The 27,512-nt window shown below is 37.8% G+C and overlaps 3 protein-coding genes across 4 annotated transcripts; all 3 read right to left on the reverse strand.

The window, feature by feature from the left end:
* Positions 1–234: 234 nt before the first annotated feature.
* Positions 235–14,533, reverse strand: LOC106535975 (segment polarity protein dishevelled homolog DVL-3). The gene is made up of 15 exons (XM_014033131.1): positions 13,941–14,533; positions 12,394–12,463; positions 10,662–10,777; positions 10,141–10,253; positions 9,553–9,688; positions 9,088–9,178; positions 8,937–9,006; positions 8,595–8,734; positions 7,950–8,026; positions 7,769–7,836; positions 6,703–6,852; positions 5,250–5,381; positions 3,765–3,932; positions 3,369–3,572; positions 235–1,467 (listed from the first exon to the last, which is right to left on the reverse strand). The coding sequence occupies exons 1-15, from the start codon at positions 14,099–14,101 to the stop codon at positions 1,109–1,111; spliced, it is 2,055 nt and encodes a 684-aa protein (XP_013888585.1). The 5' UTR covers positions 14,102–14,533; the 3' UTR covers positions 235–1,108.
* Positions 14,534–16,230: 1,697 nt separating this feature from the next.
* On the reverse strand, positions 16,231–22,967 carry copb2 (COPI coat complex subunit beta 2). Of its 2 annotated transcripts, none has more exons than XM_014033132.1 (22): positions 22,739–22,967; positions 22,226–22,363; positions 22,019–22,105; positions 21,697–21,823; positions 21,445–21,593; positions 21,111–21,257; positions 20,818–20,917; positions 20,576–20,718; positions 20,104–20,303; positions 19,859–19,969; positions 19,669–19,757; positions 19,477–19,583; positions 19,202–19,345; positions 18,713–18,843; positions 18,358–18,565; positions 18,088–18,198; positions 17,746–17,960; positions 17,512–17,650; positions 17,271–17,408; positions 17,054–17,131; positions 16,772–16,897; positions 16,231–16,663 (listed from the first exon to the last, which is right to left on the reverse strand). In XM_014033132.1, the coding sequence occupies exons 1-22, from the start codon at positions 22,739–22,741 to the stop codon at positions 16,565–16,567; spliced, it is 2,790 nt and encodes a 929-aa protein (XP_013888586.1). In that variant the 5' UTR covers positions 22,742–22,967; the 3' UTR covers positions 16,231–16,564. The 2 variants fall into 2 exon arrangements, with proteins under 2 accessions (XP_013888586.1, XP_013888587.1); XM_014033133.1 differs by having other exon boundaries at positions 16,231–16,660; positions 22,739–22,845.
* Positions 22,968–24,025: 1,058 nt separating this feature from the next.
* rbp2b (retinol binding protein 2b, cellular) lies at positions 24,026–26,154 on the reverse strand. Its single transcript, XM_014033134.1, has 4 exons — positions 25,767–26,154; positions 25,432–25,610; positions 24,278–24,379; positions 24,026–24,168 (listed from the first exon to the last, which is right to left on the reverse strand). Exons 1-4 carry the CDS (start codon positions 25,837–25,839, stop codon positions 24,115–24,117), a joined length of 408 nt encoding a protein of 135 aa, XP_013888588.1. The 5' UTR covers positions 25,840–26,154; the 3' UTR covers positions 24,026–24,114.
* Between the last annotated feature and the right edge of the window lie 1,358 nt (positions 26,155–27,512).

Here is a 27,512-nt window from a genome sequence, read left to right on the forward strand (position 1 = left end):
CACACACACACACACACACACACACACACACACACACACACACACACACACACACACACACACACACATCTGTGCGCCAGACTGCCCGGTCTTTACATTCCTGTTTTTGGACAGTCTGGAATCCACGTCTCTTAAAGGCAAATGTGACCTGAGGTAGCAGGAGAAGAATGCTCAAAGTGAAAATGTTTCATCTTGTACACAAAAKTACATACAAAAATAATACAAAGAAGCAGATAATTATGTCATAAAACTATATTTATAAATAAAAAGTCATTTTCCTTGATAAAAGTAGTGTGAAAGACAAGATTTTTTTTCCACTTTACATTATCACAAGACTGAAGATTTTCTGGTTAGCAGATGGAAATTTAACAAATGTAGTGTAAAAAATTACTCTTGGAGCTAAAATGTTCATGTTAAACTTTTAAAAATGAAACTAGTTTTTGACCAACTATGCATATAACAAATGCATTTTTTCAGTAAAAAAAGACTGCAACCCTACATACAAAAGTTTTGATCTTTCTTATGTCAAGCATATCTCTTAAACATCTGAATAAAGGTTATTGTTCACTTCAGCTTTGTACGTTTTGTTTTCTTGATAGAGGTCAGCAAGTGGGAACGAAAAACGAGAGAAACCTTTTTTCTCTCTCAGTTTTGACGTGGACAAGGGTGGGGGAAGGACAAAAAAACAGATAAAGAATGGGAGAGGTAGGAGTACAGAGCAGAACAAATCAAAAACATCCATGTGGAAATGCGCCGAGTCATCTTCTCAGTTTTTAACTAGACAACCCTGCTCTCCCCTTAAACAAACTTTTCCCCTCTGTGAAGCAGACACTGAGAAAGACACTTTGGTTCCGTGTTGAGTGAGGGCGTTTCTTCACTGAAGAAAGTATGGGAATTATTAAAAGGAGGAGAAACACAGGGGAGGATGAGCATTTTTTTCTTAGCATGCAAGACTGGGTTGGTTCCATTTCTGCTTTAGTGTAATCAAGGCCTTGGGTTTTAGCTTTATGCTATCTTGACTGCTTCTTGCTCTGCCACGTCGTCCTTCTTATCCTTTTGGCAAAACAATATCAAATCTGCTACTTTGTTATCCAACTACAACCCAATGTCACATCACATCAACAAAGAACTCTCCAGCGTTGCCCACAGCCATACGCAGAGACTGACGTGAGGCCGTAAGCTCAGGGGGCACAGAGGTTATCTCTCTGCCTTGAGGGGCGCCAGGTGCAGCAGTAGACAAATGTGCGGGCTGGGGGGGGAGGCCTGGGGGGCCATAGACGAGGCCAGGCCCAAAGGCCATAGAGTGGGAGTTGACGCTGCGATGGCTGAGGGAGCTCCGGATGCTTCGCTCACTGGGGGGCGCCGCTGAGCGCTCACTTGGAGCTCGGTGGCTCCTGATCTCCGATTCGCTGCCACTGCCGCCAGACTTCCGACCCTCGTTCTTGCTGCAGTTGGAACCGCTGCTTCCTGTTAAAAGAATAAAAGACTATTGTAATCCTGAAGTGAAATGCAAACACAAAGGCATCCTATCACTGAAAAGAACTACAGATTTAGTTTTATTACCACATGTATGCTGTTTGCTTTAAAAGGAGGCCCTTAACTGTGATGAGGTAATGTTATTACCACTTGTATGATTGCATTGTTAACTCTGTTGAACAACGCAAAATCCAAATACAAATATTGAACTTAAGAACCGTGCATGAAATAAGAAAAAAAAGAAGGAAGACATTTGTTATTTAAAAACTGATTTGTTTTACCAGTAAATTATTCACAAGGAAGTGTGCAACCACAAAAAGTGAAGACAGCACAAGTGAGATGTTGTGTCGGTGGGTCCAGCTGTTGTTAGTCAGTAAATACCCCACAGAGTAAGCAGTCTGCTCATGAAACCACAAAGCCTACTTTTCTCCCCAAGCACACTAAATACACAAAAATCCAGCCTATAAAAATCAGCAGTGTGGGGGTTGTAAAGAATATTCTTCACTTCTAATAAACTGTCCTGCAAGTACACAGTTACTCAAAAACTGAATAAATGGATTTAGAAAAAAACCTAGCATTCCTTGAAGGAACTCATTACTTGCTGCCTTTCATGCCAAAGTTTTAGAATAACACCCAAAGGTGACGATTTAGTCAAAATTTGAAAATAACAGCATGCAATGCTGTGAGATGTCATGCTCAGAGTATGTCTTGTAAACGATTCTCAGCTACTACATCAAATATTAGCTCAAGATCTATAAAAACAACAAATTTATAGTCTTTTATAGTAGTTTTGTGTTGGCTAAAGTGGATTATCTGTGGTGGCGACCCTGAATTGAGATGGCTCCAAAAGTTAATCAGTTGTAAATGTATATCTAATGATATCATTTTTAAAGTTTCAATACAATCCATTTAGGGGTTCATGAGGTATTTTGCTAACAAACTGGGTTGACTCCAAAAGTTAAAGCTTCAAGTTTTAAGGGAAGATGTTAAGCAACGAGCAGTGATTGCAGTACGTGTTGTGAATGATTCTCAGCTAAAACCACGACCAGTTTTAATCAGAACATCTGTAAAGTTGACTGAGATGGAGCCATTTCTGTTTTTGTTTTAGCCGTTAGATGTACACCTGTTGGTTACTTTCTGCAAGCTTCATTAATATTTGTTCTCTGGCTGAGAGATTTTGGTTATAGACAGAAACAAAACACGCTCAGACACACAAAAACTGCATTATTACACACCTTCGCCTTTGAGCAGAAATTGATAAAAAAGTAAGCTCTCATTTTTGAGTTGAATTTTTGAAAGAAAAATGTTGCTCAAGCTGCTCAACATGAATCAGTATATAAAATGTACAAATGACACATTTTACAAACTTAGTGAGTCATTCCTGCCTACAGCAATAAATGTAAACAATGTCCTTATTTACCCAGAAAACACAACCCTTTATGATATTTTTTCCCCCATTCAAGTGTGTTGTTTTAGCACTGTTGCAGTTGTAGTAGTCATATTTGTTTCTTCTACACATTATTTACCAATGAATTTCTTTCTCCATATAAGCTCTTTTTCCATATTAGCTCTTTGTCCAGAGCTATTGTTGAGAAATATGTTTTAGTAAAACCTGTTTAACAGCATATAGTATATCTGCATCCCACAAACAGCAGCGGGAAGGAAGATGCAGCAGTTTAACTACATTTTCACAAAATAATAAAGTTTTCCCTTAATGCATCATCACTAAAGTGAATTTAATCAATATTGGTTTTTAGCATTGAAAATTAATTAAATTAAACAGTTTATTTTTAAAATATAACATTTAACAGGATATTCTTAGATACTAAAACTTTTTTTTAATTAAAACCTCTCAGTTTGTGCCTCTGATGAGCACATATAGCTAAACTCACCACTGTGCTGGCTCCCTGCGCTGCCAGCGCCTGGCCCGCCAAGGAAAGGCTGGGGAAGGTCGTAGGGATGGGGAATAGGAAACTGATAAGGAAGGGTCATAGGCCAAGGAGCTGCCCCTGGGTGAGGCAGAGGAGGTACGGTGTCCTGGTCTGAGGCACCCCCACTGGAGCCATCGTGGTCATGGAGGGACAGGTGGGTCATATCTGAAAAAATAATTAAAAATTTTAAAAAAGGAAAGAAAATTTGTATTTCAACTTCTATAATTTCACAGTATTCTTGTAAACATTTGTTTTATATATGAGAGAAAAAAAACATCAGCTGACTTGGACTATATCATGGAAAACTTTGGGGACACTTTGTTTTTATAGCGACAGACTCTAAAGCTGTCAACTCACTGCCGCAGAGGTCTCCAAAGATATAATAGCACTGTTCAGAAAAGGTGATCTTGTTGACAGTGTGTCGGATGTAGCCAGCTTTCAGCAGATTGCTCGCATATTTCCGTGCTTCACGGCGGTCTGAGAAGCCTTCGACGTGGTGAAAGAGCCAGTCCACCACATCAGAACCTGAGGAGGCGATAACACAACTGGAAGATTACTTAAATGACCCTGCCAGGGACAGAAATCCTGATTCGGTTTTGCATTAATTTTTTTTATTGGTGTATTTCTTTTGATTAAAGTGTCTTACACACAGGTTTCTGAAAACTTCCTCAGATTTTACTGTATTTTGTCAAATTACATTTGCTGTATAATTTATACCTCGATTTCAGTGATTTTAAAACTATGCTGTAAAATTACCCTGACATATTAAAGATTAATTGTAACATTAGACTTTATTTGACAAACATTTATTTTAACTATAAAATAAAGACTGTAAAAATACTGTAAAAATATATTTTAACACGGATGGAACCATTTTATTTACACACAAAGCATTCTGGGTAAATGATGACGTGGATAGGTCCTCAGTGCGAGGTTGCTAGCAAGCTATAGCCACCCTGAAGGTTAATCTTGGACAATATCTGACGATCGACTCTTTTAAATGAAACCAGAGAGCGTTGACAGAGAGGAGAAGGTAGAAATGACTCAGCCTGTAACTGAAAATATGGATGGAGGACAACAGAGCTGCTTCATGGAAGAAGAACCCCAGCTTAGCCTGTTAGCCTTTGCACTAACACCAACGCTATTTTGCCTTATATGTTTTAGCTCAGCGTTAGCACAACAAACAAACTAAACTGAGGTCCTCCATCCATATTTTCAGCTGCAGTCTGAGTCATTTTTGTGTTCCCCTCTCGTCATGTGGATGGAGGACCTCAGTGACGAGAGGAGAATTTGTAGCGCTGAGCTAATACATATATATGGTGATAGCATCTGGGCTAATCCTAAAGATAACAGGCTAAGCTGAGGTTCTTCTTCCATGAAGCAGCTCTGTTGTCCTTCATCCATATTTTCAGTTACAGGCTGAGTCATTTCTACTTTCTCCTCTCTGTCAACGCTCTCTGGTTTCATTTAAAAGAGTCGATCATCAGATATTGTCCAAGATTAACCTTCAGGGAGGATATAGCTCGCTCACACCGAGAACCTATCCACATCATCATTTACCCAGAATGCTTTGTGTGTAAACAAAATGGCCCCATCCATGTAATATATTTTTAAACTTTTAGTTTAAAAATGATAAAAACTGAACATCCTACAGTATTTTTAGTCTTTATTTTACAGTTAAAATATATGTTTATTAAATAAAGTCTAATATTACAACTAATCATGGATCCCTTTAAGAAACCTAAAAAAAGACACTTAGGGACCCCAAACCCATTTACAAAACATCAATGCAAATTTACAAGTACATACTAATGATGATGATCACTGCATTGATTAACATACCGATAAAGGCGTTAGCGATGGTTATCTTGAGCCACATCCTGTCCCGCACCTCCAGTCCTGACTCTGGACAGGCCATAGCTTTAGCAACCGTTGCCATGTCGCTGTGGATTGAGAGATGGAAGTCATCGAATCCTACGAGAGAGAAGATACGCTCTGTTTTTGAATATCTAGTTTTTAGAAACAAATGTTCGCTATTTCCATTGTGCCTCAAACTGCGACGCCGACAAAACTGCTGAAGCACACATGAAAAGATGTTGTCAAAAGATGTTTTGCTCATGATCAAAATAACAAGAATATTATTTTTAAAAGGTCTGTGCGAGGATTAAGAGCATCAAGTTCTGATTTTAAACACACAAATATTATTGACAGGTGACGGTATGTTTTATGGAAGTGCAAATTTTTTTTAAAAAGCCCACATAAGTGACTTTAACAGTATGTATTTATTTATTTATTTAACTCTTTTTAATCCAGGTAATTGTTTGAGAACCACTCATTTACAAACACGTGACATAACATACCTGGTGACCTGGTAAAAAGAGATGTGCTTTTAAAAAAACAGCATAACTTGTTAACATTCATTCTTTACAATCAAATAAACAAAGTTTGTAAATCAAACAACTAAAATTAAACTATAAACCTAAAAATATCAAACAATTTCTCTAATGCACATAAAGCAGTCTGGTGACTCTGTTTGCATTTTCCAAACTAATTTTGGAACAAATTCAGTAACATTTTACAAAGCTAAAAAAATATTTATCAAAAGAATAAAGAGTGTTTGGCTTTAATAAATCTGGAAATACTTGTAACGCATATGCAACTGATTACACTTCATCATCCAACTTTTTTTTTAAATGACGCAAAACCCAGCTGAAAATAATGAATAATACAAAGCATATGAATAAAGTCCCAGATTAGTCATAAAAGACAGGAGACTGCAATTCGACACCAACTAAATACTTAAAAAAATAGGAATTTTAACACTTCTAACGGTGTATGATTGGATAAAACATATGTTCTGTCTGAAATGGAAAAGCTAAAATGTGCAAATCATATAAGCTGGAAGAAAAGCATATTCAGAGAGGAAACATTTTTCTGGAGAAATGAAGCCAGAACATCCCTGTCAGTTGTTTCCAAAGATTACAGGGAAGATTAAACTTGTGAGTTATGACCCAGTTTGGACGAGGGTCATTGAGCAGATGGGTGCAGTGAGGCCCAAAGCTGGAACACAGAGCCGTTGAAGGAATGAAGTTTAAGGGCGAGGCCACACTTAAAAACTCACACTAAACTTTTGTATCAAGATCAAACCTAAAAACCTAAAATCTCAAACTTCAAAACGAGGCACATACCACGAGGATTACGCAGAATCTGAAATTAAAGCGATGACAGTTGTTTTAAATAAAAGTGCCTCCATAACAAGCTGCAACAGGCAGCTGCAGGGGGTGACATGACTCACGCTCAGTTTCAGGGATCGAGCTGCTGATGGAGGAGCTGGTGGATGTGACGGTGCTCATGGAAGGGCTCATGCCATAAGGAGGGTAGACCCCAGTCATAGCAGCAGTGTGGGACACCCACGCAGCTGGGTCAATGGGCCGGATGGGCTCACCTGTTAGGTGCAACAGAAGAAAAGCCATTGTTGTTGCTGAGTTTACTGTGTAGGGGTGTTACCCACTCTTACAACAAAGTTATAAGGAAATTGTTTAGCAAGGATCTCTTATTTTCGGTATCTCTAATGTGCAAAAATGAATGGACAAAACACAATAAGTGACTTTCTCAGTGAATTCTGATTTGATCAAATAAATGATCTCTTTTATTATTAGATCAAACTAAATTCAATGAGTCACATTCATCTTATTGTGTTTTGTCATTCAATTTCGCATAAAGATATTTCCTGAAAATAAGAGAACTCGTGAAAATTTCCTTATAACATTCGTTATAAAGTGTATATCACTACATTTGTACATATGTACAGCACTACATTAAAAATAGAAATTATCCAAATATCTGGCAGTTTTCTTGGTTTCACAAGCACTTTTATTGAATGATATTAAAAGTGCAGGATCAATGTATAAGTTTAGGAGAATGGTAAAATCCAGTCTGTTGAAGAAATATGAAATGACAAAATATCTATCCTTAAAAATTGTCTGAGAAAGATTTTATTTTTAATTATTTTTTTTTTTTTTTTTTTTATCATTGTTTGAATTTCTTTTGATGGAAAAAGGCGCAGATATTACAAGATTTTTTCTTCCTTCTGCTGCCTTTAATTTTATTTTTCATTTGTATTTTTTTGCATACTGAATTGGCTTTGTTTTTAAATGAATGAATGAATAAACTAAACTTACAACATTTACTTGCACTCATTCACTTGAATACGATTAAAAAAATATTTTTTATAGTGTTGTCCCCTTCAAAAAACACACTGCCATAAATATGACAGAAGCGATAAGGGGGACTTCATCTCTTGCCCCCAAAACACCTTTAAACTGAAATTTAAAAATAAAAAGAAAGAAGAAATTACTCACTTCGGGGCAGAGCAAAGCAGCTTCGGGGGTTTGGGTCCCAGCATTTTGCAACAGTGAGAGTAATGGGGCTGGTAATAAACACAGAGAGTTACCACTAAAAACACTGAAAATACCATTAGTTCCCATTTTATTAAACTTTGGTTTTATGGATGTAATTATCTTGTGTGTATTTGCAGCTGACCCTGGTTTGTGCACAATGTCCCGTAGTACTCTGACCGCATCGTCGTTACTCATATTCTCAAAGTTTATGTCGTTCACCTACGAGAGATAGAGAGACATAGAGTGAGAGAGAGATAGAGAGACACAGAGAAAAAAAAGCAGAAATTACATAATGTCTCATATTATGTGTACTCGTGTAAAATTCAGTGACACAAGGAACGGGTCTACTCTATAAATGATTTTCTACAACAGTTCCTCAGCTATGCCAATAAATCTCACTCAACGGAGTCATTAATTGGACTGGGACCATCTCAACAAGGGGTAGCATGTAAAATTTTGAGAAGGGATTTTTCCATATAAACAGTTTTACAGCATAATAACCTGCAACTAAAATAACAGCCAGGAAGAGAATGAATGCACGCAGTGAAAAGAGAAACAGACTGTGAAAAAACAAATGCAGAGTAAAAATCTAAAGACGCTCTGCCAAACGCATGCAGCATGAAAATGACATAAGCATGGGGGAAAAAAAAACAAACAAAAACAAAGAGAATTCACATTACCAAGTTCAAATACAGCATACACAATTATCTGTTCAGTTTTAAGATATGTATTCAAATTATTGTGTAAATCTGTATGCTCTTCTTTCTGTCTGTTTACTTAAACAGACCTGTAACAGCATGTCCCCAGGCTCTATACGTCCATCTGCAGCCACAGCTCCTCCCTTCATGATGGAGCCGATGTAGATGCCCCCATCTCCCCTCTCGTTACTCTGACCCACAATACTGATGCCCAGGAAGTTGTATTTCTCTGCGAGGTGAAGAAAAAAAAATACATTTAGAAGTGAAGAGAGGAAGAAACAAAGTCAAAAAAACAATAAATGTGATCTTTGCCTGCATCTATCAAAACAAAAGTTTGCATTGTAAAATAAATTTGCCTCTTAAAGTTACGTTCCTAAATCCATTTTGAAAAACAACATTTTGTGTGGAATTCAAAGGAACCAGGGACTTACCCATGTTGAGCGTTACAGTGATGATGTTCAGCGACATGGTGGAATCTGTGATGCTGCTGAATGATGAAGACTGGAGGAGAGGTTTTAAAAAACAAGAATTAAACATGGCTTTGACTGATTTGATGTCCTTTACGTTAGCGTGGTGTCTCACCCTGTCCATGTTAGACGCCTTCGGTTTCCGCCGGCGGCGGCGGTGTCGTCTCATTAGTCTAGATGAGCTCTGCTCAGTCGAACTACTGAATCTAGAGGCAAACAATAGAATTTCTGCTAGATTACTCAAACCCCTAAGTACCTCATTTTTCACAATTTTGACTATAAAGTAAAACAACACAAAATAAAAAGGACATTTTAATTTAAAATTTACAACCTGACATGTTTATATTAACATTTCTTCAAATGTAATCTATGCATTTTATTTGTGTGTTGTGGGAATATGCCATCAAAACTTTAAAGCAATAAGACAAAAACTAAATATTTTGATAACCTGTTAAATATCCAAATATTAAGATTTTTAACATTGTACCTTGAATGTGAACGAGAGGGTTAATACAAAACCAAACAGCTAACCATTCCTACATCAACACCTGAAGCAGCACAGCTGTATTAAACATCTGACCTGCTGGTTGCGTCATCGTCCTCTGAATCGAAGCAGGAAGTAGACTCCAGCTCGCTGCTCATGAAGGATGAGCAGCTGTCGTACTCGGCTCCTCTGCGTCCCATCGCTCGGGGAGTGTATCCGTTCTGTCTCCCACCTGCAGCAGGAGCACATTAAAAATCACAAACATGAAAATTAAAGTTGTGGTAAAAACACAAACTACAAAAATGTGCACTATAAACCGATGTTTACCAAAGTACAGATGCACACCTCGACTTTCTCTTATTTTGATTTAACTTGATTTAGTTCCACTTTGACAATTTTGAACTATTTTCTCATCAAATATATCTGCTCAATATCAAAGTGTCTAATAAAACGTAAATTCAAGCTCTTGTGAACTTAACCTGAGCATAAATTTGTTTGTGTCTATTTGTTGGCAGTTTTCCCATAGAGGATGGATTTGTTAAACAGTTAAACATTTGCAAAAACTGAAGTGCTTTCATATATTTAATCAACAACGTGGCTGAACTTAGTGAGATATAAGAAAAGAAGAAAAATAAAACCATTGTGTCCGACAACAACACAACAAAGAGCACACATCTCTCTGACCGTGATCGTTTGTGTGCTTCCGTCTCGGCCTCTCCCTCTCTCTCCTTTGCGACGCCATGGAGCCGGTTTCTGTGTCATTGTCCAAACTGTCCCGCCCGCTCGCTGCCTTCCCACTTCAAACAAAAGAGAGCACAGGATTACCTTTAATCATTGTCAGAGCAGCTGAGTTTGTCTAACAGCTATTAAAGCAAAGGTTTAGTTTAAAACCCCCCTTGGTAAAATCTGACTGCAGTCTGCTCATTTTGCAATATGAAGCAGAATATTTGGCAGGATTTAGAGACGTGTTTATTGGTGAGCATTTAAATTCCTGAATATCACTTGTGTAATCCAAACAAAGAAAAGCGCTCTGCTCCATATCACTTACTCATTTTTTAAACTGTCAGAATAAGCATAATCTAATACCAAAAGCAACAGAGATCTCTTTCTGTGCAAATTAGAATGAGGAAAAGATGTCACCAGATTTCTATTTTTCTTTTTCACTCAAACTAAAAACGCTACAAGTTTTCTTTGAATGCACTGACTGGTAGGAAGGTGGTCTCGAGTCTCCAATGCCCCCGGTCCTCTCCAAAGGTGGTGTTGGCTCTGTGCTATCAGCCACTGAGCCTGAATCTGTGTGAGCGCCGTCTCCAGAAACCAGCTGTCAACAAACAGTCAATCAGACCGACGAGACAAAAAGGGAAAATTTGTTTTAGCATCCAGAAAACAAAATGGGCATTCAAATTACAACAAACAGCTCCTGTGTTAACACAACATTCAAAGCCTGCGTGTTGAAACTTGTTTTACTGTCACTGCCTAAACGTTTCCCAGCATTCACATGTGATACAACGAACGCTGCGGATGCTTCGCTTTTATAACTAAAATGTGAGATACTACGATTTTTCTGTTGAGCGATCAAAGCTAAACACAGAAAGCAGCTGATTCAAAGAGTTAAGAAACAAATAGTCTGTGCCAAGATTTGTAGCTTGTCAGCTTGTTGTGTAGCTTACGTTACCATGGTGTGTACTACAAACATACAACGCCTGTTAGAGACTGAATTAACCCGATTACATGCACTTTATGGGTCATTCAATTTGTAGTTTTAAAAAAGTTTTTTTCTTATTTGAATGAATTACTTAGAAACCAAGATGAATAAACATGACAAATAATGAGTCTGGTATTATTTTTTCCGCATAAAACAGTAGAACTTGATGAAAACAAAACAAAACAAAAAAGATATGCTGTGCTGAAATTATGACAAAGGTTTATTTCCACTACTACTAGTCTGGACATTCTCATGAAGGAAAGCAGGATGTGTGTGTGTGAGGTCCAGCTGAGCACCACACTGACGTGGCGTAAACAAATAATTAGATAAGCAAACTTTGACAGCTGTCAGTGACACACAGTGTTGTCACACTGAGGATCTGGCCTGATGCAGATCAGACGACTGGACCCCAGAGGACAATCAGTCAGCTCACTGAAACAACAGATGAGGAGTGTAGATAAACAAATGGATGTAGCACTTCACTCTGTGTGGAAAATGTCATCAAGCCCAAAGAGATGAAAGTACTCACAGCCTGAGAGGAAGTGCCTTTTATTCCAACAAATAAAAACTTCAGAGACTCTCATGAATATTACCACAACAGAGACACAGATCAGACTCAGAATGATGGATGTTGCACCTAAGCACCCAACACTGTGCTGATGACTCTATAATTACAACCACAAAATGAAACATTAGCAAAGTGCATGAAGTTTTTACATCAAGACAGAGYAGTCTCTCTTCACTTTATTCTCTCCTCCCTGAGAGATTTAATTTTCTTGTTAGGTGACCCAAAGAGGCACCTCTTGTCAAGGACATTTTTTTCTTCCTATCCTGTGATTTCACTTGTGTTTAATCAAATTTGAGAAAAGAAGGGAGGCTATGCACCAGCACCAGATGACTTTCTGCTCTTGAAAAAAGATCATTATTTTTTAGTCTTTAAATTGGCTCCTATTATACATACATCTGTTGTCTAGCTTGTTTGATAACTTCAGTTCAATGTTCTAAAAAGCTACTACGGCCTATTTCAAACTACTGAAAAACAATACAGAGGAAAGAACAGCGCCCATAATATGTGCTGCTCCGAGGATCATTACATGATAATATTATCACATAGTGCGGCAACTCCCTAGAGATCATGATCATGGTTTGTGTCCAAGAGATGGAAATCACTGTTACGCAATTATCATGAAACAACAGTGAAAAGACACGAACATTGCAGTCGGAACTCTTACCCATGACACCACACGTCCATTGAAACAGGGCAGCTTAGCGTTGTCATCGGATATTTCTTCCTTTACAACCCTGTAAAGAAAGAGAAGCTCCTTTCAGCAAACTGTTACAAACGGACTAAATGAGCAATAAATCATGAGGGTGCAGCTGAAAGTAAGATAGGATGGACAGTTCATCCATCGGCCAAAACAGAGATTGTCAGCTGAGAAAACAAATACTGTTTTACTGGTGCGTTATGCACAATACTGTTACACACAGGGAGCCTTTGCAGCACAGTTAGAAAGCTTGAACAAAGCGTTTCCATACTTTGAATATAAACCGGGCTATTAAGCATAATTTGAGCAAAATTTGGTAATTTCAGAAACTGTTTTGGCACAGGTTAGGGCCAAAAAACACTGACAAAAACACAAACTAGAACAAGCTACATTTTACCACCAAACTTTAGATTTAGACACTCATGATGTTTCATCTATGTGTCGTCTTCTTTAGAGTCAAGATTTGTTAATAAAATGCTGCTTTTTGCAAATTTACTTTGCTGTGTTTTCAAGCACACTGAAGACTGACTAGAAATAGTCAAGGGGTCCCATCTGATAGTATTTTGTCCATGTCTGCATTAAATATAGCTTATCACACACACAAAAAAAAGCTTGTCACATATACATCTAGAGAAATTAGGTTCATGTTCGGTGTGTGTTTCATAGTAAATATATGCCCCTAATCAGTCTTCGTTTCTATTAATAGTTTAAAGTAAATGTTTCAATAGTTTTCTTGATTATAATAGCAGTTGGTTCTTGCCCCACCCTAGTTTGAGTTTATTCAGAAGCAACGCAAAGAAAATAACAGAGGCAAGTATTAAAAAGACAATCACTACTGTTCACTTTTCTTTCTTTAAAAGTTCAGTCTACAGCAACACAAAACGACTACTCTTCAGGCCGTGATGTTTAACACAAAAAGACATGCTCATAAAGCTGCCAGAGTGATGAAAAGGACATTCCTGTGTCCAACTCCACATTCCTAACAGACAACAGCAGCAGCAGCAGGGGCCTGCTGCTCTCAGCTCAAACTGACCGCTTACACTCACATCAGCTCGTTAGCATATGCTTCAATGCATTTAGCCAGCAACTGACAGCAAGAAAAACATCATTACTCAGTTGTGTCAACTATCAACTGTCTTTAGTTTATCCATTAAGAGTTTTAAAGTCAGTCTGTGCTGCGCACGACTCTTAACCAACGCCAAACTTGGTCAAACAAATCTGAGAAACACAGGACGTATAAGCTAACCACAGCAGCTCCAATGTAAACAAACGGGGGTCTGGAGGCTGACCTGATCCGCTGGTCGCTAGCTGCTAACAAAGAAACAGCACAGTAGGAAGCTGGCAAATGATCGATAACCTGCTAATGTCTAAATAAAAGCACTTAAATAATATTTGCACAACAGCTGAATATGTAGAAACATCTAAGCTATCCGTAATTTAGTGCTTAACATCGCTAGGAAAACTCAGAAATGATATGCTGACGCTACACACACACAATAAACCCATTTATTTACCCAAAGTCATCGTCCATAGACTTGAAGAAGAATTTGTAATTTGGTTTCTTGAGGACATTTTTGAAGTCTGCGAGGGTGACTTTGTCCGCCGGGACATTCAGCTTCACAAGATACGGCGTCTCCTGGTCGTCGAGGTGGTAGATAATTTTGGTTTCCCCCATCTCGGACTGTGGTGGTTAAGGTAAGGCAGGCTGGGTGCATCAAGCCAAAGGGCCTGGCAGGCTCCCTCTCGGGCCCCGACTCCCCGTGGCGCTGAAGCGGCAGTGTCGTGGTTCTCCCAGGTCTTGCTGACTTGCCGACTCGTTGCTAGGTCCTGGTTCTGTTTTTTTTTTTTTTTTTTTTTTCTTATGGCAGCACGTCTGCCTTTTTTATTGAACGAAGAAAAAAAAAAACTTGCTCCTCCACAAAGCGTCCCAGCACCGTCCGACAACGGAATCACCTTCTGACTCCGTTTATACGCCACTTTTATATACCCGCAAAAGCTTTCAAAAACTGAAAAGAAGGTTAACAATGCAGCAAAATAAACATTCTCAGAAGTGTCGGTTTTTCTTCTTGGTAACTGCCAACCACAGCACTTTGTTGGACACGAAACAGAAAAAAAGTCCAACCCAGTCTCGGATTGACGCTATCTACAGGACAGGAGGAGAACTGCAGCCACTATTTTTGTAAGTTTATTACCCAGTGGTTCCCAAACTTTTTGTCTTCTGACCCACAAAATATCCATGGCAAAAACTTGTGACCCCAAATATTACTGGTCTGAGTACATGAACACAGGGTTTTTGACAATCTAAGCAGCTTATATACAAATAAAAATGCTTATTTTTTTTTTACTTATTTTGTGTTTTTGTAATAATTACAGGGAATTTATTACATCAGCAATTATTGTATTACCCTTTAAATTGATTTCTGGAGATTATCCAAGGTGCTTCATGACCCATAATTGGGTCCCAAGCCCAACTTTGGGAACCAAAGTGCAGTGGTTCCCAAACTTTTCAGCTTTTGACCCACAGAATGGTACAAAACAGTAACAGAGGCCTGTGCCCCAAACTATTTTTGGATTACAAACTTTTGTATCAGGTCAACAAAACATGGGTATAGTAACAATATTTTTTATACTACATTTATCCATTTTAAATATACTAACCTCACTCATTTATAACAACTAAGGCAAAAATGTAATTAATTCAGAAAATCTTTTCAGGACCCCAACTTGACATTTCGGGACCCCACTTTGGGTCCCGACCCCAACTTTGGGAAACACTGCATTAGCCTAGTAGCAATCAATTAGGAAAAAAATGCAACCAAAATATTAGAATGCTCAAAAAATATGAATCGGGACTCTATAAAATTATAATTCAGAAGCTTTTTGGTCTGATTTCTTTTTCATGTTATAACACAATAGAAAAACCATAAATTCTAATTCATATCTAGACCACCAGACGTCATATTTTGTGTGCACTCAAGTAAATTGACTTTTCATACTAGAGAATTTGAGATGCATTTTATTTACAGAAATAATATAAAATATGTCTCAAAGTTATCACTGTGTAGGCGTACCTCGGTTCTCAAACAAAAACATTTTAATCTTCCAATGCTTTTCAATTTTTTCACTCACATACTAAAGTACCCACACCTTTCACGTTTAAAATATGTTTTCCAAATTCTAATTTTCCAATTTTCAAATCAATTTTTGGCCAATTTTGACACCTAAGTGCAAACATTTACTTTAAATGGGCAGTAGAGTCCATAGTAAATATGGATAACAGGAAGTATCAATTTGCTGCTTGTTTATGACTTTTAGTGTTTTTCAGTACTAAACAAGGTTTATTTTTAGAGCAACTGCTCTGATTCAGAGTAAATCAGGAAACGCAGCACATATTTTAATGTTTGTAAAATATGGCAAAATCTTTGCATTTAAGTTTTGTAAGATTTGCATCTTATAATTTAAACAAAACCTGTGACTACAGCACTGTGCGAATATCAAGTACATTTATTTTTGTAATTTTCTCTCAATGAAACAAATTACGTTAGGATAGTTTCTGAACCTATGTATAACCATTCTTAAAAACACAAATTTACCAAATCTTATTTTCAACTTTAAAAAAAGGAATTAAGCCTGGAAACAAGTGTTATTCCATACACGATCTGGAAAATACTCAAAATACATCTCAAATTTTTTTAGTCAGAGACTGAGTGTGTGTGTGTGTGTAGATTTATGCTTTAACAACTCTTAAATTTAAAGAGACTGTGAAGTGTGTAAAGTCAGACAAAAGGCACTATTAAAATGAAATAGTATGTACAGCAAGCAACCAAAATTTATTGGACTGAATTAACTTTGATTTGCCATTACAGACCTTACAAAGCACAGAGACAAAGAAAATAACATCAACTGCTGGACAGTTATTCAGCAATTTTCATCTGATAAACTGTGTACAAAATGAAGTAAATACAGGATTTTTACCTGTTTGGAGAGTTAAACAACACAGATCCCTTTCTAGTGAAAGTTTGAATGAGTGGACAATAAAACATTTTTTTCTAATACAAATACAAAAAGCAGGTGAAAGGAATTGGTCTCTTATTTAAATATGCTCTGAAGAGAGCTGGAGAGCAGAATGGTGACAGATTTAATCATCTAGAAAGTCATCATCGAGATTAACGTCTGTGGTGTCGATGTCACCGAGCTCCATGTTGTCCAGGTCCATCTCCAGCTCATCCAGTGTCTGCTACAAAACACAAAGAAGAAACGTTATTCTTGGAAATTTTACACTTACTTAAAAAAACACACACAATTTTTTTTTTTATAATACAAAATAAGAAAACAGAAGACAAACCTTATCTTTTTGTGTCTCTGAGAATGTTTCTGCCTCCTCTTCTTCAGGAGCAGCAGGTTCAGGTTCAGGTTGTTGAGGCGTCACGGGAGACACTGGGACTGAGCTGGAGTCTTCACTCTCTTCTGTCTACAAAGAAAAGTGGGATTAATGAGAAAAGTTTCAAATTTACAAAGCATGCAACACTTAGACAACCTTGTGCAAGCTCAAATATTTGAAAATGACAGACTCTACAGAGTAATAATTTAGGACGGCTATGGAGCCTAAATGGTACTGTAGACTAACCTTGGAGACGAGAGGAACAAAGATGCCCTTGGGCTCATAGCCCTGAGCCTCCTCCAGAATATTTCTGTCTTCATTGGGCTAAAATGAGGAATAAAAGAAATATGAGCATTGTTATGGTATTCAGAATTTTTAATTAAAGGAATTGGTATTATTGATGTAAAACTGCTGTTTCTTTTAGCAAAAAGATGCAGTTTGTCACTTTGACCATAAGCCTTACAGTAACGAGGGGATAATCTGTAGCAGGTCTGGTGCTGCCCAAGCACGACTCTCTCAGGTAATGCTCCGCTGCGAAAGCTTCTTTCAGGCCAGGGAAGAGATTTTCATATTCTGTTGGGTCTGCTAAAGATTCAGCAGCCTGTAATGACAAAGAAATACTTAAATATTCTAACTTTGCTTCTATTTGTAAAAGCAAACCCATATGCATCGATGTAAAGGGTCTTAATTAAAACAAGTCTGACCTTCCGGTTGACTTTGGCTAAACTCTCCCTCCACAATTTAACCACACGAGACACCTGGCTGGGTAGGTATGTGCGAGCCAGGAAAGCAGCTTCAGGTAGTCTGTTAGTCTTGATTAGAAGCTCCAAACACTGATCCAGTCTGAAGACAAGATGATATAATTAGTTACACTGATAGCCACACTTTCTGTAAAAGAAATACAAAGTGTTTTTGAGTCTCTCATATCAAACACTTACTTTCCCTGAAGGAAGTACGTCATGAAGGCCACGTTGTTTTTGCCGTCTCGTTCTGCGCCTTCGGCCAGTTTACCTACCATGGTGGCATTACCCGAAGCTGTGGCGAGGAGGAGCAGGCCACCGTAATCCTGAGCGTGGTGCAGGCACTCCTGGGCCAGGCCAAACTGGCACTTACTGATAGCCAGCTCTGCAAGCTGCTTCCATTTCTGCTCCGACTGCAGAGATGAGAAACAAAGAACGGCAATGTGTTTGAGCTGTGATGACACAGGCTGCAAAATATGGGAACTGTCTGGAGAATCGCCTGAAAGGTCTTAAGATGGGAATAATATCAATGGTTCTAACCTCTGCTTCCACTGCCAGCTGGTAGGCGATCTTTAACTCCCCCAGTTGCAAGGCCAACTCAAACCTGTGTTCAGGGTCTGTAGACACTGCTAACGCCTGCTGTTTGAAGCCCTGAACAAACAAACAAATCAAGCCCATCAAACCTACAGAAAGCATTTAACTATATATCATTCTCAGGAAAAGCACACTAGCAAATGAGTCTAATAATTTCTAGTCTGTTTTTAAAGCATATTAGAATTAATTCCTGTTAATGTCTGTTTCTTCCCGTACCTGCTTCTCTAGGAAATGTGCCACCCTGGTCCTCTGTTCCTTAGGGATGGTTGGTAGCACCTTGTCGGCCATTCCAAAGTCCCTTCTCATTACAGCAGTCTGGTACTCCAGGACAGAGACCAGGAGGGAGTAACTAACTATGTTGAGCTCCTTGTCTCCGAGGTACAGACGATCATCTTTAGGTATGTAACCAAGCAGGTACATGGTTCTGCAAGAGAAAACACCAGGCGTTGCAACCAAAATAATGGTTTAGAGCCGCTCTACTAATATAAAATGAATGCACTTTGCTGTAGGCAGAGGTAGCATTGAAATTGTCTGATTTAATAAAAGTCAAGCCTGAGCAATCGGGTCTTACCTGTCCAGATGTGCAATAGTTACAATCTCTCCTCCTACATAGTAATTGAGTCTGTTTACAGAGCTGGTGTAGATGAAACAGTCTCCAACCCAAAGCCCAGTCTTCACAATCTCCTGGATCTCTCCCTGGACCTGAAAATCAAGCAAATACAGATGTATATGAAAAATACTTTTATTAAAATATTTTAGGGAAAGCTTTGGAACAAAAAATAAGACAGTATTTTGTGGTTTAAAACTTGTGAACCGTTTGCTTTCCTAACAGGGCAGAATCGCACCATTACGACACAATGTCTGTCAGTTCAAAGAGTCGTTTTATTGTCTTTGAAGCTCGCTCTTGCTCATTTGGAACATCTGTTACTGAAACACCGCGAGGGGAATCCTCGTCTCCTTCATGGACGACACTGCAGCAATCAGCAAATAGCTGGTGCTATTTTAGCACTGACAGTAAAAATAAATGTTTCCAACAAAGTGCATTCACCCACTTACTGACCTCAAAGGCATCTTCAATCCCATCCTCTGTCACTCCTTCATTGTTCTCTTGAGAGGCAGCCACTTTATCTGCCAAGTAACGTAGAATGAAGAAGGACTCCTCAGTAGCGATGCAGACCAACTCACCAGAGTCTGACCAAAATATCTGGACAAAACATAAAAGGTTAAATGAAGCAAGATCATTTACAAAAACTACTGTATAATAGGCCTCTAATAATCCTTGAATACATTATCCAAATATATAAATAATGGAAATACACAAAATAACCGTCTTACATGCTTGGGCTGAATTTCTATGCGACGGATTAGCTCTGTGTTCTCCCAGTCATAAAATGCCAAACCATTCACTGATCTCACCCCGAGCAAGAAACCCCCATAGATCCCTGCAGAGCAGAAATGCCAATACATCCAGTAAATACCATCATCACGTTCGAGCTGCTTTCAAAACTGCAACAACAATCTGATTACCTTCTGCTCCAAAGTCAGGCTTAAAAGACTTCTTTTCTTTGAAGTTTTTGAAGATTTTGACAACACTGCTGCTTTCTCTGATGGCATATCTGTTAGGAATATGATATAAATCAAATACTGTCATGTTTATTAGTTCCTTAGCAATAGTTTCAACAGATTAAACATTTTAAATGTAGCAACTCTGACTTACTCAGAAGAGTCGTGTGCCCAGACAAACTCTTGAGCCGAGCCAAAGCTCTTGTTCCTCAAAGCCATGGCCGTATAGATGATGTACTCGCCATCTCCACACACCACAACAAACCTGGAACACACAATTTTTGATACATCAAGATAAAATTTGCTCCTACATTCCGCACAATTCTGACCACCAAGGTTTTGAGATGATCATGTATGATGATGAAGTTATAATAGTAAAAATAACCAAAGTGTGAGCACCTTCCATTCGGGTTATGCTGGATGGTTTGAGGGTAAATCTCACAACTGCCCATATCTTTGACCGCCAGAGGCAATCTCTCTCCATCTTTGATTTCAGCGTCACCCATGGCCTTCAGGTTGGCTTGCTGTATTTCACTATGTTTAGCCCAGATGATTTTGCCATTGGTGTCCATAGACATGGCTGGCTCCTCCCGGCCAACCTACACATCAGACAGAAAACAGAATAAAAGTCCAACACACATGAAAACAACTTAGTTTAAATATTATATTTGACACAGCAATTTAACCTACATTATTCTTCATTTTGCCAATAGGTTTCCTGTGTGACTTTTTGCAATTGTACATAAAACTTACAGTTCTGTCTATTTCATCTGCAGAAGTTTTAAGTAAAAACTAAGCTACAAACAACAACTGCTTAGAATAAGTTATTTTGACTCTAAATAGCAATATAATAACATTTCTTTCCACCAACTTTGATAATGATGCTGCCTTCATCATATCCCAGCGCCACATTGTTGGAGCCCCTGAGGCCACACACACACCACACTCGTTCCATGCCGTAGTTGAGTGTGCTCTCCAGCCGGTAAGTGCTCGAGTGCCAAATTCGTACAGTGCCTACAGCGAAAGCAGAAGAAAAAAAAGTGATGCAATGTAGAAGAGAGAGGAAATGTCTGTGAGCATTTGTGTTTAAGGATGAGTGAGATTTTTGCTCACCATCCTCTGATCCTGTAATGATTATGGGCAGCTCTGGGTGGAAGCTGACACAAGAGACATTCTGGGCATGACCCTCCAGAGTCTGAACACAGGTCTTGTTCTATAAACACACAAAAAAAATGCTTAAACATTTGTGAAGCTAGGACCACAGAACATTCTTTTCACAAAGTTTTTAGCATTCTATACCTTGACTTTGAAAGTAAAATGAAACTAATTTGTCATTTTTATTTTGTGAATTTTTCTAAATGATTTTTAGTTGATGGCACAAACAAATAACCAAATTGTTCTCTAACCTGGTAGTCCCAAATCTTGACTTGACGGTCATCAGCCCCAGATATCAGGTAGGGTTTGTCTCCTCCACTATAGTAGTCAATACAGTTTACTCCCTTCTCATGACCCTCCAAAGTGAAATTGGGAGATGAAGACCCCAGCTGCCAGACCTATAAGCCCCACAAAAAGGGAAAAAGAAGAAATAAATGTTTCCAACTGTGCCTCACTCATCACATCAAAACAAAAAGTTAATTTCCCACCTAAACAAATACAAAGGAGACATTTTCTTACACACAGCAATACAAAACAATAAAACAAACCTATCTAAATAATAACAAAGTCAAAGTAATAATTTACCTTAATCGTTCTGTCCAGAGAGGCACTGGCAAACTGGTTGTTGTCTTTAGGGTTGATAACAATCTGCATTACGTAATGAGTATGACCCTCAAACACCTGACTACAAGACCACTTCTTCTCCCAGTCCCACAACTTGATCAGCATGTCATCTGTAAAGACACAATAATGCAATCATGCTTAAATGCACACAGAAAAGGCAAATGATGTTGAGATACAGTTTAAAGTATGTTTAAAAAAATGTTTCTAGCGTACCGCTGCTGGTGAGGATGTATGGCTGGGTTGGATGAACAGCAATGCAACGAATGTAGTCAGAGTGGGCCTCAAACATGTGGACCCGCTCCAAGGTGTTGTAATTGAACACACGGATCTGCATGTCATCCTGTACAGAGAAATCAAATAAAGAATGACGAACATATGTCAGTTTGTCTTATATGCTAGAGAGTCTTGTAGTTTTTGTTGTAAATATTTTAGCTCTTTTAAAACATCACTTTGCCTATAGTCTAGTTTGTGCTAGATGTTTGCAACGTCATATGGAAAAACAGATGATCTCAACATAAATGAATAAGTTCCTCACTGCTCCAGTGATGACCCAGTTCTTCCTCGCCACAAATTTGGAGGCTCTGACAGGCAGGTCACACACTTCAAAGGTCTTGACCAGAGTCTGGGAAGAAACAAAAACAGTGTCTTTGTTATTAACATTTATGCACCTGTCATACACAGTCAGCTACTCGGTGGAGCAGCATTTAAAAGGTGTTTAACTCTTCTCGTTTTGTTGTCATACCTGTGTTTCGTGGTTCCACACGCAGACGCTGCCGTTGTAGAGACTGGCCAACATCCATGGCTCGGACGGATGAAGGTCCACACTCTTTACTCGGTCCGACCTGGCTGTTAGCCTCCGCTTAATGTCCAGCCTCAGAGGCTTAAAAAAAACAAACGACTTATATGAAATAAACCAAAGTGTTACGGCTATTATTTGTAGACTTACTGACTGTACTAGCTAATGTTAGCAAGGTACGCTGAAAGTAGATGATTTATGCAATTTCAGCAAATAAACATCAATGCATCCTAATACTAAATCGGCAAATATCTCAAGAAATACGAAACATGAAAAGCTAAAAAGCTTCGATTAATAATTTTTGTACAGTAAGCTATCGTGCTAACTCAAGCCAAGGTAGTTAGCCGCCAAGCTATCAGTGTTTGACTTTATTTTTTACAATTTCTTTAATAAAATATATAACTTAGTTACCATACATAGGATAAAAACGTACATATGAATACATAACATATAACTTACCATGTTTTTATCCCCGTTTTGTCGCAATTAGATCCAATAAATGATAACTGAACACTTCAGTCGGGTCTAATGTTGGCGACTGAGCAGTACGCTGGATACTGACGTGGAACTTCCTGAAATATATTATCGCGAGATTTTGGGCCTGGAAAGATGATGTGACACGAAGCACAAGTAGGGGTCTCTGCGGACGAGTTGGCGTGTCACAAGGAAAGGCGATTCTAAAGCGACATGCCTGATTTGACGGACTTTGTTAAAGGAACACACCTGAATGGACAAGCAAAAAAGGGGCGATACCGTACGGCACCACCTGATTAAACAAGAACAAAAGGGGCGTTACTTTACGGCACCACTTTTTCTGGAGAAACCTGCTTGGGTCACATTTCTCCTGGTTAAAATAGAGTGTTGGGGTCTGGGTCAGGCTGTAAAGAGATCAAGCAGGATCTAAGGATACCGTCATGTAGGCCTCGTAGCCCACAGTGTTTACGCTTTTGATACGCCCACTCTTAGGACACGCCCACTTTGATTCCGCAGATAACCCCTTCTCACACGGAGCTCAGTGCCACGGTGTGAAGGATGATTTTACAGGAATTTTTATGGCAGTCAAAAAGCTATTTTCCACCTACTTTTCGGATAATACATCTCCGCATCTATAGAACTAATAAAAAAAAGAAAATACTTAATATGATGAATACATTAGGTTTGTTTGGCATCAAGAAAATATGATTTATTTACAATAAAAACCCTCTTAAAGATGCTTGTTGTAAAATGCTTAACCTTTCAGTCAAATCTCTAGAATAAAACGTGAGCCTCTGGCTATCCATACCATACTAACTAAAGCAGGTTTGTCCAGACTTAAGCATAAATTTAGTATTTTGAATGTGCTAGGCTAATACACAAAGTTTAGGTTTTCTAAAATTAACTACCAGTTTGAGTTATACAGTAAGTATGAACTATAATTTTACAATATAATCACAGATAATTAAGCTAAAGCAACATCCTTTTAGACAAAGGAAGTCAGCCCACTTGAGACTGTTTTGTGGACTATAGTCACAGGGTTTACATTCATTAATGTGTCCTACCACAGGTTTTCCAGCAGATGGAGATATAAATATTGGTTTAGAAGTATAACATTTTGCAAAAATGTGCAAAACTAAAACATTTTTAAAGCCATTGTCAGTTTGTTTGCACAAGACAATTTACTGAAATCCTGCAAAAATATACACAAAACATTCATAATAGCACAAAAAATACAAAGACATGCACCAGCGTGAATAATTAATGCACCTTTATTGATTCAAAATGTTGAAGAAATGTGTAAAGTGTCACCAGAGTCAAACTTTTATTAACTTCAGAGACATACGGCATAAAAACAGATGTTAATCTTTCCTCTTAAATACTTGGAGACAAACTACATCTTCACATGTCAGCTCCTGTGAAACAAAGACACAATGATGTTTTTCAGAAGATGAATTATTTGAACAAAAGGGTGATTATTGTCACATTAATAAACTTGAATAAACTAACAAGTGTGTGACCTACCAGGTAGAGTTTGTCTGCTTCAATCCAGTGCTTCCAGGTTCGGTTGGATTTTTCACCTTTCTGGGTGCACACCAGTTTGTCGCCTTCCCACCTGACCAAACTCTACATAACAAGAAAAATGTAACTTTTTTAAGGAATGAAGCTTACAGTAATTAAAAAAAAAATCAAATATACATACAATCATACTGAGACACACATAAGTTTTTATTTCTATCCTTAAATTTACTTCCATTCACTTCTGTAGCTAAAACCTAACCACCCATAACCCCAACCTAAACTCAGGGGTTTGGTCCCCAGAAGGACTACAACAGAAGAGGTCCTAAAATTGTAACAAAAAACAAATACACATGTAAAAACACAATAAGTTTATATCAGCAAACGAACAATGTTTCACAGAAGGATTCATATTTAGAGCTGCTCTAAAACAACTTTATAGAGTTTGTTAATTACACAATCTGACTCTGAAACACAAATATGAAAGCCCTTGGCACAGAGCTTATCAACAGAAATCAGAGGTTCTGTCATTCGGTCAGGAAATTACATAACTTCAAACTCTGTGTTTCAGAAAAAAAAGACAAATTTGTCAAAATAAATCATGAAAGAAACAACAAGACATACGGAATAATAAAACATATTCCTGGTTTGTATGGTATCTAGATTTATAAAATTATGTTTGTCCACGTCAGATGATGTCCATCTGATGACACTGATGTTTAACCCTGACAGTGACACAGAGGTATGAGTGGGGTTACTTTGGGTTATCTGGGTCTAAAGAGATACCTGAATTTACCAAACTGTCTGACAAAATGATGTCTGGTCTACATAACAGTTGACAAAAGTTCGAGAAATAATACAGTGTAATAATAAGACAGAAAATATGCAAAAAATAAATCTAATCAAAGTGAAAATAAAAGACCATATTTCTCGACTCAAATCCAATCACCTCAAGATGATGCAAGGAGTTCAGTTAGTTTTTATTTTTTAAAATATGTAACTGTTACTATGATGCTTAATGACACACAATACTGTCAGAATACAAGAGTGTAATAGACTTAAAATATTCCTAATTACATCTGTTGCAACACACAGAGAGAAGTTGCCAGTTTTGACCCTTCTCTTGTCACAAATGAGCAGTGGATGAGAAACGAACTAACCTTGATATTTCTGTTGTCCAGGCCCTTGGTGTACTCATCAAACTCCACTCCGACAGTGAAAGCCAGCTCATAATTCCTGAAAGTGCTTAGAGTTTTGAAGTTAAACTGGTCTCCGTCTTGAACAACCACCTTGGTCTGGGACAGGGAAATGGCGATTTTCCTTGTAGCGAAATCAATATCTGGAACAAAAATAAATGATATCAAGTCCATATTTTAACAAGAACAGGTTTAGAATTACTTTTGTTTTATCGCAAGTACAACTTTTTTTGTGTTGTACTATTTATAACATTCTTAATAACAAATAGTTTTCATAGATAATTAACTAAGTTTCTCACTCAGTGCTTTCAGGTAATCCTCAAATTTGTCGCTGCTTTCCAGAACCCATTTGCCACTGAAGTCTGCAGGCATGGTGGCAGCTGGTGACTCTGTGGCAAGCAGACTTTAGACAAAGTCAGGAGGAAGACAGGGCTGCAGTCCTCCAGGTTTTTATGAGTCAAGGGGCACCAGGGCAGAGAGAACCAAGGCAGGGGTAGAACTGCAGAGGGGGGGATTTCATGTGAATACTGGACAAAGGTTATCAAGGCTGAACAGACAGGAAACATAATCAGTTTTTTTTAAATAGGCACTTTTAAGCTAACACACACACAGACCCAGAGAGAGATGTGTGCAACAGACATCATGTACTGTTTCATCAGTGATGTCATGCCAACATTTTCCAATCTTTATTAGCTAATTTACCTGTTAGAGTAAAAAAAATGTAAAAATCAGAACGTCTGAATTTTGAACATAAAGGGTTGATAACGTTCAACTATACTTGTAGGCTAGTGAATTAAAAAACAGACAAAAGCAAAAGTATGACACATTTTTCATTTCAAATGCACAACACATAAAAATGTCTGTAAACCATAAAAACAAGCATTTAAAATGAAAACAACAAAAAATTGCTCAATTTCTAATATTCACATGAGAGTCAGTCCACCCAATGGGTGCAGTTTGCCTGTTGTAACTCTTCCAAATTAAAATGAATGTTGTATCTTTTTTCAGCCCTGAATCTAATAACACATATATTTAATTATTCAAAACAGGTATGGTTCAATCTCAGTCAGCTTTATTTAATTTTTTACAAGGTTTATAATTCAAAGAGGGTTACATCTTTCTCTGTCCTGTTACCAAAACTCATTTGACATCCAAAAAGCATGTTTAAAAGCATGTTAACTAATCCCTTTGATTTTACTTCAAGATAGTGTTTATTTTAAAGAAACTGTGGACTACATTGTCAAAAAAAAATCAACATTCATTACTAAAAAGTCTTTATATATGCATGCATGTTGTATTTTTCTAAACTATGCAAAGTTATTTTTATATTTTCAAGAAGACCTAAACCTGAAACTGATCAAATTTTTTAAATGTAATTTATTAATCAAATAGATAAATGATGGATCAAACATAATTGGAAGAAAGTTATCTTTATTTATTTTAGAAATCAACTGCCCACCATGGGTATTCAGATTATAAAACTGATCTTAAATCTCAGCAACTTCAGTAATTTCAACTGAAAATGGTAAAAATGATGAATACTATTACACTGAATATTAACAACAAACCAGAGTTTTACTGTTATTAGCACTCAGTCCTGTTACTCTTTATATGAGTAACAGGACTGAGTTTTTAACATAGAATTAGCAAAAACATGAAATATAGCTATGGCAGCTTTGCTAATAGCACAAGGACACTGAGCACATTGTAGGATTTTCCCAAAATATTTATTTTAAAAATAAGCAAATAACATCCAAGAGTGGGCGGCACGGTGGCTCAGTTGGTAGAGCTGATGCCTCTCAGCAAGAAGGTCACCGGTTCAAATCCCCGTCCGGGGACCTTTCTGGGTAGAGTTTGCATGTTCTCTCCGTGCATGCGTGGGTTCTCCCCGGGTACTCCGGCTTCCTCCCACAGACCAAAAACATGACTGTTAGGTTAATTGATAACTCTAAATTGTCCATTTTAAATTAATTTATTTTATGCCCACAATTTAATTTTTTGAATTGTCTATTTTTGTTATTGTTTATGTTAAAATATATATATAT

The sequence above is a fragment of the Austrofundulus limnaeus genome, unplaced genomic scaffold (assembly GCF_001266775.1).
Source record: "Austrofundulus limnaeus strain Quisiro unplaced genomic scaffold, Austrofundulus_limnaeus-1.0 Scaffold1641, whole genome shotgun sequence".
NCBI lineage: Eukaryota > Metazoa > Chordata > Actinopteri > Cyprinodontiformes > Rivulidae > Austrofundulus > Austrofundulus limnaeus.